This window comes from Dendrobates tinctorius, unplaced genomic scaffold (genome assembly GCF_039654945.1).
Source record: "Dendrobates tinctorius isolate UK_male_01 unplaced genomic scaffold, ASM3965494v1 ptg000120l, whole genome shotgun sequence".
NCBI classification, from domain to species: Eukaryota; Metazoa; Chordata; class Amphibia; order Anura; family Dendrobatidae; genus Dendrobates; species Dendrobates tinctorius.
Window position 1 is genome coordinate 46,293,280 of NW_027361788.1, and position 12,534 is coordinate 46,305,813.

Below are 12,534 nucleotides of genomic sequence, written 5' to 3' on the forward strand. Positions count from 1 at the left end.
CTACTAATTCAAGGGGTTTGCCACGGACCCTCTTAATTTAACACTGTGAATTAAGTAACCGTGACTGGTGGCAGCGCGTTGTGCACGGCTATTGCGGCTTGCTGGCAGTCCAGAAGGGTCTTATATTGCTGAATAAGGGTCTGCGGCCACAGCATTGATAATTCCCTTACTGCAGAAGCCTAATTGCCGGTTCACAACAGGCAGCCCGTCCGGCGACCAATTATCCTCGGTGCAGTTCCCTGACTGACCTGAGGGTAAGGGGGGCGCCGGAGAGCTGCGAGTTCCAAAGTGGAACTGAGAAAGTGGGATATACATAAATCCCTGCAGTACTTGGAAGATTGATAGCAGTGGTGGGGCATCCAAATTAAACTCCCCCTGTGGCAAATTGTAGAGCGAGATTAGCTTGCTGGATATTTTTGGTCACATGGTGCCAGTGGTGGGATAACTAAGATAAGCCCCAACGGTGCCTGTGATAGCCGTGTGCCGGCAGTGTGTCTCGTCCCTCCGTCCGCTGATACACCCGTGTCAGTGGTGGGACTGTGACATAGTGGTGACACAGGGTCCGCTGTCCGTCGCGTTTTGGTGGCAGCGGGACCCCCGTTAGTCGCCTCCGTAAGTGGACGAACGGCCGTGGGCTGTTCGTCACAGAGCCATGACATCATTGCAATGCAATGAAAAATGAGGATGAATGAACTCATGGAGATCAACATCCAACACTGAGGAGACACCATCACATGTTTCTCAACGCAGTGATTCTAGAGCAATGCCCCCATCCCTTATGGGAAATATGTAAAAACATGCAAAACACAAGCCGCGGAGACACCATCACGTTTCTCAATGCAAGCAATGACAAGCCAGGTCTTTCCCCGGGAAGGAACAACCACGGGAAGGGCAGTCTCCAATGAAGGAAACCACCTATGCCAAAACATGGTATCCATCCACAGACAGGCATTGCTCCTACTAGCCAGTTTCCTACTCCACACTGATGAGGGGCAATACCCCGAAACAGCTGTCTGTGGATGGATACCATGTTTTGGCATAGCTGGTTTCCTTCATTGGAGACTGCCCTTCCCGTGGTTGTTCCTTCCCGGGGAAAGACCTGGCTAGTCATTGCTTGCGTTGAGAAACATGTGATGGTGTCTCCGCGGCTTGTATCATTGTAATAAAAGTCACAGAAGCCTCTGCTCATCACCTGGTCTCTGTTATTGATATTTGCATAGGGTAGCAGTCCGGCCATCAGCTCATACAGCACCACCCCGTATGCGTAGACATCAGACTGGAAGCTGTACGGACTATTCTCCTGCATCCTTATCACCTCAGGGGCCTGGGGAAAAAAAAAAAAACCATCAGCGCGAGAGCGAGAATATACAGCAAGTTACAAAGCGGCGGACTGATGAGCTCACCATCCATAGGATGGAACCACTGGGCTGCTCCACCTGCTGTGATCCACTCCACCGCGTCTTTACTGTGGCCAAGCCAAAATCTCCAATCTTCACGGTGAGCCCCTCATGAAGGAAGATGTCTGCACACTCAGTTAAGGAGGAAAACAAGTCAACAGTGAGGGTTTCCCCAATGTATGATTCGCAATCAGCAAGTGATCGGCTGCCAAGTGTGTCTATCGCTCTGGAGGACCCAGCGAACTACATGAGGGCCCATTGATTTCAATAAGAATTCTGTAATGCTTCTGTTCACCTTTGGTGGTGATGTAGGGAAACTGAACACTGTCAGATAATCTGCGTTTCTTTTACCAAAGTGATAAGTTGTTTTTAGGAGGCAGTTCATAGCAGCAGCTAGAGTTTTCCTGAATGGTATCTTGGATGTGTACTACCCATTTGACCAGGTAATAGGGGGGGGGAGCATGACCAATGCTTTTTTTTGCGTCGGTACGCGAAGGTATGGCGTGCTGGAAATATGAAGGTGCTTCAGCGGGGGAGGAGGAGCGGCGGCAGGAGCCGGTGGCTGGGAAGTCATACTCACACCTCCCGTGCCTCCCTGAATGTCCCTAGCATCCTCCTTGTCCCAGCGCTGACAGCTTCTTCCTGGCTTCAGCGGTCACATGGTACCGCTCATTAAGCTCATGAATATCGACGCCCATGGGCGTGGAAGCATATTCATGAGCTTAATGAGCGGTACCATGTGACCGCTAAAGGCAGGAAGAAGCTGTCAGCGCTGGACAACAGAGGATTCAGGGACGCTCAGCGACGGCACAGCAGGGTGAGTATGAAGTAGGAGGACAGGGGCTGCACAGAGGTGGTCGGGGGCTGCACAGAGGAGGTCGGGGGGCTGCACAGAGGAGGTCGGGGGCAAGTATTGCGTACCGGCAAATATTTTTTTACAAAAAAAAGCCCTGAGCATGACAAATATATCCATAGTGTTCCCTTTAAAAAAAAAAAACCTTTAGAAAAAAAAATGTGTGGGGTGAAAGGATACTGTTGGATTTCAAATCACGATGGATGATATTCTTCGCATGGAGGTAGCTAAGAAAAAAATAAGTGAAAAATTATAAGAGGTTGAAAAGTTACACCCTGATAGAGGGAATGCCAGATGGAGGCTTGGAGTATGTCCCCTGCTGGATGAATTCGCAGGACCCGCACTTTAGTAGGTAGGCAGGGAGGCTCGGAGAATGCCCCCTGATGGAGGAGTTCCCAGGACCCGAGCTGTAGTAGGTAGGCAGTAAGGCTCGGAGAATGCCCCCTGCTGGAGGAGTTCTCAGGACCCGCACTGTAGTAGATAGGCAGTGAGGCTTGGAGTATGCTCCCTGCTGGAGGCGTTCCCAGGACTAGCGCTGTAGTAGGTAGGAAGGGAGGCTCGTAGTATGCCCCCTGCTGGAGGCGTTCCCAGGACCCGCGCTGTAGTAGGTAGGAAGGGAGGCTCGTAGTATGCCCCCTGCTGGAGGCGTTCCCAGGACCCGCGCTGTAGTAGGTAGGCAGTGAGGCTCAGAGTATGCCCCCTGCTGGAGGCGTTCCCAGGACCCGCGCTGTAGTAGGTAGGCAGGGAGGCTTGTAGTAGGCCCCCTGCTGGAGGCGTTCCCAAGACCCGCGCTATAGTAGGTAGGCAAGGAAGCTCGGAGTATGCCCCCTGCTGGAGGAGTTCCCAGGACCCGCGCTGTAGTAGGTAGGCAGTGAGGCTCGGAGTATGGCCCCTGCTGGAGGAGTTCCCAGGACCCACGCTGTAGTAGTTAGGCAGTGAGGCTCGGAGTATGCCCCCTGCTGGAGGAGTTCCCAGGACCCGCGCTGTAGTAGTTAGGCAGTGAGGCTCGGAGTATGCCCCCTGCTGGAGGAGTTCCCAGGACGCGTGCTGTAGTAGGTAGGCAGTGAGGCTCGGAGTATGCCCCCTGCTGGAGGAGTTCCCAGGACCCGCGCTGTAGTAGTTAGGCAGTAAGACTCGGAGTATGCCCCCTGCTGGAGGAGTTCCCAGGACCCGCGCTGTAGTAGGTAGGCAGTGAGGCTCGGAGTATGCCCCTTACTGGAGGCGTTCCCAGGACCCGCACTGTAGTAAGTGGGCAGTGAGGCTCGGAGTATGCCCCCCCTGCTGGAGGAGTTCCCAGGACCCAGGCTGTAGTAGGTAGGCAGTGAGGCTTGGAGTATGCCTCCTGCTGGAGGAGTTCCCAGGACCCGCACTGTAGTAGGTAGGCAGTGAGGCTATTTTCTGGATTGGATCGATTATGGTGTAGGGGGATAGCACATTACTTACTCCATCCCCTGCGCCGTCTGTCGAGCGATGTCGATTAGCTGGAAAACGTCAAATCGCGTCTCGATGACGTGCAGGTGGCGATACAGGCTGCTCCCCTCACACCACTGGGTTATTATTGCAAAGTTGGGTTTTGTCATGAAGCCCATGAAGAGGAGGATGTTGACGTGACGCGTTTTCCTGTAAGTGTGAGGGGGGGGTGTTAGTCACGTGGACAGATCTCAGGGAAGGGGTGGTCTTCCTCGGGATGAAACTCCTTCCTCACCTGAGAACCTGCATCTCGTTCTTAAAGGCCTGGATTTGCTCTGCGGTTGGATTTGTCACTTTGAGGATCTTGACAGCCACGTCACCATGCCACTTGCCTCTGTACACTGTGCCAAAGGATCCTGTGCCGATGCGCTTTAGTATCACCACCTCGCTGGAGTTCACCTCCCAGTAGTAGCTGGAGTCCCGGTAGCCCAACTGTTTCTAGAGGCGAAAGGATGGAACCAGGGGCGTCATTTACATGACACGTAGGACTCTTGGTGTACATGCACAGCAGACGTCGGGGGATAGGGCTCCGGAGTAGAGCTTGACCTATATGCAGCCATAAGTAATATACAGAGGGGCTCCTTGTGCAGTGGCCAGAATAGGAGACAACTCTGATCACGGCTGTTTCTACTGGGATTAATATAGGATCTTTCAAACTTATATCCACTGTGATCATGGGGTGCCGATGGGCAGTAAAGGCAGCAGAGGACTAAAAGAAGCGGAAGGTTGCGGCAGCCAAAAAAAACCCCATAATTCTGGTGTTTGGGATTTTTTTTTGTGTTACGCTGTTTACCAATCAGATTAATTTACTTTATATTTCGATAGATCAGGCGTTTCTGAATACAGAGATACCAAACATCTGGGTTCTTTTTAATTGTTTTATTTTGGAAGGAGCAAAAGTGGGGTGAACTGAACTTATGACAACCCATCGGCACCCCAAAATCACGAGACGGGGGGCCGGGAGGAAGGGGTGATGCACTTCCTCCCAGCATATGTTAAATTCCGCTGTCAGAGATTCACAACAGCATTTAAATGGGTTGTCCAGAACTTGAAAAAAAAAAACGCGCCCAAGCACTATCGTACTTGTAGTTACTAACAGAGGCAACTACCTGTCTGTTGTTCCCAACTCCAGTCATTGATTGCTCATGACAGAGATTCAGCTGCTCCTTGTCAACAGAGAAGTGGTTTCTCTTCCTGTGGAGAGGGTGGAACTACTGGTGTCATGCTGATTGACAGCTGACTTTCCCCAATTAAACTTGAGCTGTCAATCAGCATGACAACAGGCCCGCCCTGTAAACAGGAAAAGAAACTGGCGCTCTGTTGACGTGACATCAGCAGACATCTGTGACCGCTCTGTGTAGCAACTACCTGCCTGTTACTTGTTCGGCACTTTTTTTTTTTTTAAAGTTCGGGATATCCTGTTTAACTTGTTAACATCTGTTAGAGGCAAATGACAGCTGATCGCATCAGCTGTCATGTGCAGGAAAAGATGCCCGAGCCTGCATCAAAGGGAGAGACCCTGGATGTACCTAGATGTGAAGAGGTTAAGTCTGTGCTGCACACTGAAATGACAAGCGCTTCATGCACAGGAGTCTCTCTTAAACCTGCTTTGGGCATGACACGAGCCATTGAAACCCCTTGAGCCCCCCCGATATACAGGGACTTGTCTAGTGGACAATCTGAAGGGTTTCCCCTCTCAACTAAATATCCATCACTCACCACTTTCTTCTTATCATCAGAAGATGAAGTCCTCCGGTCTCTTGGGGCCTCCACAGACGACTTAGCTGGTGGAGACTTACTGCCAACAGGGGGGACAGTTTTGGGGGTTCCATCCTTGGCTGCAAATAAAAGATTTAATGTTATAGGCGGTGGGGCACAGCATGGAGAGAAGAGGACACAGGGGTCCATACGGGGAACAGGGGCACTGTATGAAGAGAGGAGGAGACAGAGGTCCATACAGGGGCACTGCATGAAAAGAGGAGGAGACAGAGGTCCATACAGGGGCACTGCATGAAAAGAGGAAGAGACAGAGGTCCATACAGGGGCATTGCATGAAAAGAGGAGGAGACAGAGGTCCATACAGGGGCATTGCATGAAGAAAGGAGGACACAGGGGTCCATACAGGGGCATTGCATGAAGAAAGGAGGACACAGGGGGTCCATACAGAGGCAATGCATGAAGAGAGGAGGACACAGGGGTCCATACAGAGGCAATGCATGAGGAGAGGAGGACACAGGGGTCCATACAGAGGCAATGCATGAAGAGAGGAGGACACAGAGGTCCATACAGGGGACAGGAGCACTGCAAGAAGAGAGGAAGACACAGAAGTCCATACAGGGGACAGGGACATTGCCTAAAGAGAGGTCGACACAAAGGTCCATACAGGAGACAGGGACACTGCATGAAGAGAGGAGGACACAGGGATCCATACAGAGGCACTGCATGAAGAGAGGAGGACACAGAAGTCCATACAGGAGACAGGGACAGTGCATGAAGAGAGGAGGACACAGAGGTCCATACAGGGGCAATGCATGAAGAGAGGAGGACACAGAGGTCCATACAGGGGACAGGGGCACTGCATGAAGAGAGGAGGACACAGAGAGGAGGACACAGAAGTCCATACAGGAGACAGGGACATTGCATGAAGAGAGGAGGACACGGGTCCATACAGGGGGCACTGCATAAAGAGAGGAAGACACAGAAGTCCATACAGGGGACAGGGACATTGCCTAAAGAGAGGACGACACAAAGGTCCATACAGGACACAGGGACACTGCATGAAGAGAGGAGGACACAGAAGTCCATACAGGAGACAGGGACAGTGCATGAAGAGAGGAGGACACAGAGGTCCATACAGGGGACAGGGGCACTGCATGAAGAGAGGAGGACACAGAGGTCCATACAGGGGCACTGAATGAAGAGAGGAGGACACAGGGGTCGATAAAGGGGCACTGAATGAAGAGAGGACGACATAGAGGTCCATATAGGGGACGTGGGACAGAGGCACTGCATGAAAAGAGGAGGACACAGAAGTCCATACAGGGGCACTGCATGAAGAGAGGAGGATATAGAAGTCCATACTGGGGACAGGGGCACTGCATGAAGAGAGGAGGATATAGAAGTCCATACTGGGGACAGGGGCACTGCATGAAGAGAGGACGACACAGAGATACATACAGGGAAACTGCATGAAGAGAGGCGGACACAGGGAAAGGGGCATTGAATGAAAAGAGGATGACACAGGGGTCGATACAGGGGCACTGAATGAAGAGAGGAGGACACAGGGGTCCATACAGGGGCACTGCATGAAGAGAGGAGCACACAGGGAACAGAGGCACTGAATGAAGAGAGTAGGACACAGGGGTCGATACAGGGGCACTGAATGAAGAGAGGAGGACACAGAGGTCCATACAGGAGACAGGGACAGTGCATGAAGAGAGGAGGACACAGGGATCCATACAGAGGCACTGCATGAAGAGAGGAGGACACAGAAGTCCATACAGGAGACAGGGACAGTGCATGAAGAGAGGAGGACACAGAGGTCCATACAGGGGCACTGAATGAAGAGAGGAGGAGACATGGAACAGGGGAACTGAATGAAGAGAGGAGGACACAGGAGTCCATACAGGGGACGGGACCCTGCATGAAGAGAGGAGGACACAGGGGTCCATACAGGGGACGGGGCACTGCATGAAGAGAGGATAACACAGGGATACATACAGGTGACAAGGGTTGCTGTATAGAGAAAAGGACACAGTGGTTCATACAGGGGACGGAGGTGCTGGATGGAGAAAAGGAAAACAGATGGCTCTATACAGGGAACAAGGCACTAGATGGAGGGGAGGATATTTGGGTCTATACAGTGGACCGGAAGCATAGAATGGACAGAGGAGAATACAGAGTGATCTATACAGGGAATGGGGGGTGCAGGATACACTGGGGTCTATACAGTGGGCGTTGGATTGAGAGGGGAGGATATAGGGGTCTATACATAGAGAAAACAGAAAACTCACGAGAGATTGCTGCATTCCTTAATGCCTCCTAACAAAGAAAGAAAAATGTGACAATGAATGATCAAATGATACATTTAGGAGTCCACTCCTTGTCTAGGAGGGAAGCAGAAGCTTCTACAGACCTCCCCAAGACTCGAGTCCGCAAATACTGTTATAATCAATCCTCGGTCTCAGACACGGTGAGAGTTATAGATGAATCACAAGAGGAGGAGGACAATGATGTCTGAATATGAATGGACATGGCTGACTGGTGTCTGTCTAGTAGCCCACGTCCCCCAACACCCACCTGTAATACATGGTACTAGGGCCCGGACAGCCCTTCCCACCCTGGACATTGCCATCATATGAGCAGACGTATTGGCAGATGAAAAGATTCTCAACGTCAGCCATTAGATGGGGCATAGTGGTGCTTGTTAGTCCAGCCCTAATTTAAATGGTCGCATTTTGGCAAAGCATAGCACATAAATAACTACTAAACAGAACTGATACCCCATGAACCCTGGTCCATGCCTCAGCTGAGATCATGGCACACAAACCCCCTGGTGATCAGAAGGGGCACCACAGAAATATATACTGCAGTGGCCACTACAGGGAAAATGTGGTATTACATGTGATACATGGTGCTCCAGAGCACTTGGCAACAACCCTAACAAATAAGAGGGGCTGTGACTGGATAGAAAAAATTATAAAAATGAATGCCCCCTCCCCTTGTCAATGCCCAGTGGTCTATGCTCATGGCACTCTCTACTCCCTTTACAGCGGGGTCTATGCTCAATCACATACAGTAATAGCACAGATGCTCCCCTCCTGACAGGGTACCTCAATGACGCTGTTATCCACGGGACCAGTGGTGCTGTCAATATGAACGTTGGGGGTGGAGGTGGAGCGATGCCGTTGCAGGGGTTGCCCCTCGCTGGGGAATGAAAAGGATGCAGCTCCAGGGTGCTGTGTCCGGGGGCTGCTGGAGGGAGAGATGGAATGGGCTGGGTACCAGGGACATAAACAAAGAATGACACAGACGTGACGAGGACAGTATGGAGACGTCATTACCTCGATGGCTGAGGGGTGTAAGGTTCATGGATAATGCCAGGGGAATGATCGTAATAATAATCCTGACAACTGGGTACTGGTCTAAAGGACAAGCAAACAAGAGGCATTAGGATCCGGGAGGTGGGTAAAGAACGAAATCTGTACCCCATGTGACTGCCGAGAGTGGCGTCTGTGTGCCCAACTTTCTGCACTATCATTTTTTTCAATATTTATATCCAAAATTCTGATTAATTTTATAATATGTTTTTATAATGCTCAGCTCAAAATATTCTGCAGAGCCATAGTGCTACATGGTACCATTCTTTCTACTTGCAGCTACCACTAGGGGGAGCTCCCTGTATACAGAGATACATAAGATTCTGTCTACATCCACCACTAGGGGAAGCTCCCTGTATACAAAGATACATGATAAGATTCTGTCTGTCTGCAGCTACCACTAGGGGGAGATCTCTGTATACAGTGATACATGATAAGATTCTGCCTGCAGCTACCACTAGGGGGAGCTCCCTGTATACAGAGATACATGATAAGATTCTGTCTGTCTGCAGCTACCACTAGGGGGAGATCTCTGTATACAGAGATACATGATAAGAATCTGCCTGCAGCTACCACTAGGGGAGCTCCCTGTATACAGAGATACATGATAAGATCCAGACTGCAACCACCACTAGGGGAAGCTCCCTGCATACAGAGATACATAAGATTCTGACTGCAGCCACTACTAGGGGGAGCTCTCTTTATACAGAGATACATGATAAGATTCTGTCTGCAGCCACCACTAGGGGGAGCTCCCTGTATACAGAGACAGTTAGGTCCATATATATTTGAACAGAGACATTTTTCTAATTTTGGTTCTAGACATTACCACAATGAATTTTAAACAAAACAATTCAGATGCAGTTGAAGTTCAGACTTTCAGCTTTCATTTTAGGGTTTCCACATTAAAATTGGATGAAGGGTTTAGGAGTTTCTGCTCCTTAACATGTGCCACCCTGTTTTTTAAAGGGACCAAAAGTAATTGGACAGAATAATTGTAAATAAAATGTTCATTTCTAGTAGTTGGTTGAAAACCCTTTGTTGGCAATGACTGCCTGAAGTCTTGAACTCATGGACATCACCAGACGCTGTGTTTCCTCCTTTTTGATGCTCTGCCAGGCCTTCACTGCGGTGGTTTTCAGTTGCTGTTTGTTTGTGGGCCTTTCTGTCTGAAGTTTAGTCTTTAACAAGTGAAATGCATGCTCAATTGGGTTGAGATCAGGTGACTGACTTGGCCATTCAAGAATATTCCACTTCTTTGCTTTAATAAACTCCTGGGTTGCTTTGGCTTTATGTTTTGGGTCATTGTCCATCTGTAGTATGAAACGACGACCAATCAGTTTGGCTGCATTTGGCTGGATCTGAGCACACAGTATGGCTCTGAATACCTCAGAATTCATTCGGCTGCTTGTCCTGTGTCACATCATCAATAAACACTAGTGACCCAGTGCCACTGGCAGCCATGCATGCCCAAGCCATCACACTGCCTCCGCCGTGTTTTACAGATGATGTGGTATGCTTTGGATCATGAGCTGTACCACGCCTTCGCCATACTTTTCTCTTTCCATCAATCTGGTAGAGGTTGATCTTGGTTTCATCTGTCCAAAGAATGTTCTTCCAGAACTCTGCTGGCTTTTTTAGATGTTTTTTAGCAAAGTCCAGTCTAGCCTCTTGATTCTTGATGCTTATGAGTGGCTTGCACCGTGCAGTGAACCCTCTGTATTTACTTTCATGCAGTCTTCTCTTTATGGTAGATTTGGATATTGATACGCCTACCTCCTGGAGAGTGTTGTTCACTTGGTTGGCTGTTGTGAAGGGGTTTCTCTTCACCATGGAGATTATTCTGCGATCATCCACCACTGTTGTCTTCCGTGGGAGCCCAGGTCTTTTTGCATTGATGAGTTCACCAGTGCTTTCTTTCTTTCTCAGGATGTACCAAACTGTAGATTTTGCCACTCCTAATGTTGAAGTAATTTCTCGGATGGGTTTTTTCTGTTTTTGCAGCTTAAGGATGGCTTGTTTCACGTGCATGGAGAGCTCCTTTGACCGCATGTTTCCTTCACAGCAAAACCTTCCAAATGCAAGCACCACACCTCAAATCATCTCCAGGCCTTTTATCTGCTTAATTGAGAATGACATAACGGATTGCCCACACCTGTCCATGAAATAGCCTTGGAGTCAACTGTCCAATTACTTTTGGTCCCTTTAAAAACAGGGTGGCACATGTTAAGGAGCAGAAACTCCTAAACCCTTCATCCAATTTTAATGTGGATACCCTCAAATGAAAGCTGAAAGTCTGAACTTCAACTGCATCTGAATTGTTTTGTTTAAAATTCATTGTGGTAATGTCTAGAACCAAAATTAGAAAAATGTTGTCTCTGTCCAAATATATATGGACCTAACTGTACATGATAAGATTCTGCCTGTAGCCACCACTAGGGGGAGCTCTCTGTATACAGAGATACATGATAAGATTCTGTCTGTAGCCACCACTAGGGGGAGCTCTGTGTATACAGAGATACATGATAAGATCCTGTCTGCAGCCACCACTAGGGGGAGCTCCCTGTATAGACAGATACAGAAGAGTCTGTCTGCAGCCACCACTAGGGGGAGCTCCCTTTATACAGAGATACATGATAAGATTCTGCCTGTAGCCAACACGAGGGGGAGCTCCCTGTATACAGAGATACATGATAAGATCCTGTCTGCAGCCACCACTAGGGGGAGCTCCCTGTATACAGAGATACACGATAAGATTCTGTCTGCAGCCACCACTAGGGGGAGCACCCCACATACAGAGATACATGATAAGATTATGTCTGCAGCCACCAGTAGGGGGAGCTCCCTGTATAGAGATACATAAGAGTCTGCCTGGATCTACCACTAGGGGGAGCTCCCTGTATACAGTGATACATGATAAGATCCTGTCTGCAGCCACTACTAGGGGGAGCTCCCTGTATAGACAGAAACATAAGAGTCTGTCTGCAGCCACCACTAGGGGGAGCTCCATGTATACAGAGATACATGATAAGATTCTCCCTGTAGCCACCACTAGGGGGAGCTCCCTGTATACAGAGATACATGATAAGATCCTGTCTGCAGCCACCACTAGGGGGAGCTCCCTGTATACAGAGATACATGATAAGATTCTGCCTGTAGCCACCACTAGGGGGAGCTCCCTGTATACAGAGATACATGATAAGATCCTGTCTGCAGCCACCACTAGGGGGAGCTCCCTGTATACAGAGATACATGATAAGATTCTGCCTGTAGCCACCACTAGGGGGAGCTCCCTGTATACAGAGATACATGATAAGATCCTGTCTGCAGCCACCACTAGGGGGAGCTCTCTGTATACAGAGATACATGATAAGATTCTGTCTGCAGCCACCACTAGGGGGAGCACCCCACATACAGAGATACATGATAAGATTATGTCTGCAGCCACCAGTAGGGGGAGCTTTCTGTATAGAGAGATACATAAGAGTCTGTCTTCAGCCACCACTAGGGGGAGCACCCCACATAGAGATATATGATAAGATCCTGTCTGCAGTGAGCTCCCCCTTGTGGTGTTTGAATATATTTAACAATTTAGCTCCATGTCTTTCAGAGGTCTGGATCATAAAAATGGAGCCCGACCGCTATTTAAATACCCAGTGTAGAATTTTAATCTTTTCTGCCATAAAGCTCTATTCGTGCTGCCAGTGAATGTAAA

At 49.4% G+C, this 12,534-nt stretch overlaps 1 protein-coding gene across 6 annotated transcripts in view; it reads right to left on the reverse strand.

Moving 5' to 3' along the window:
* ARAF (A-Raf proto-oncogene, serine/threonine kinase) overlaps positions 1-12,534 on the reverse strand; it is a 44,807-nt gene that overhangs the window by 23,264 nt on the left and 9,009 nt on the right. For 5 of the 6 annotated variants that reach the window (XM_073541375.1, XM_073541376.1, XM_073541379.1 and 2 more), the window contains exons 7-15: positions 8,784-8,864; positions 8,553-8,694; positions 7,734-7,761; positions 5,440-5,558; positions 3,956-4,158; positions 3,694-3,870; positions 2,431-2,477; positions 1,404-1,522; positions 1,193-1,324 (exon numbers count right to left, since the gene is read on the reverse strand). In XM_073541375.1, coding sequence (XP_073397476.1) covers positions 1,193-1,324; positions 1,404-1,522; positions 2,431-2,477; positions 3,694-3,870; positions 3,956-4,158; positions 5,440-5,558; positions 7,734-7,761; positions 8,553-8,694; positions 8,784-8,864 — 1,048 coding nt within the window. The remainder of the gene's footprint in view (positions 1-1,192; positions 1,325-1,403; positions 1,523-2,430; positions 2,478-3,693; positions 3,871-3,955; positions 4,159-5,439; positions 5,559-7,733; positions 7,762-8,552; positions 8,695-8,783; positions 8,865-12,534) is intronic. The other variant, XM_073541380.1, reaches the window with a different exon arrangement.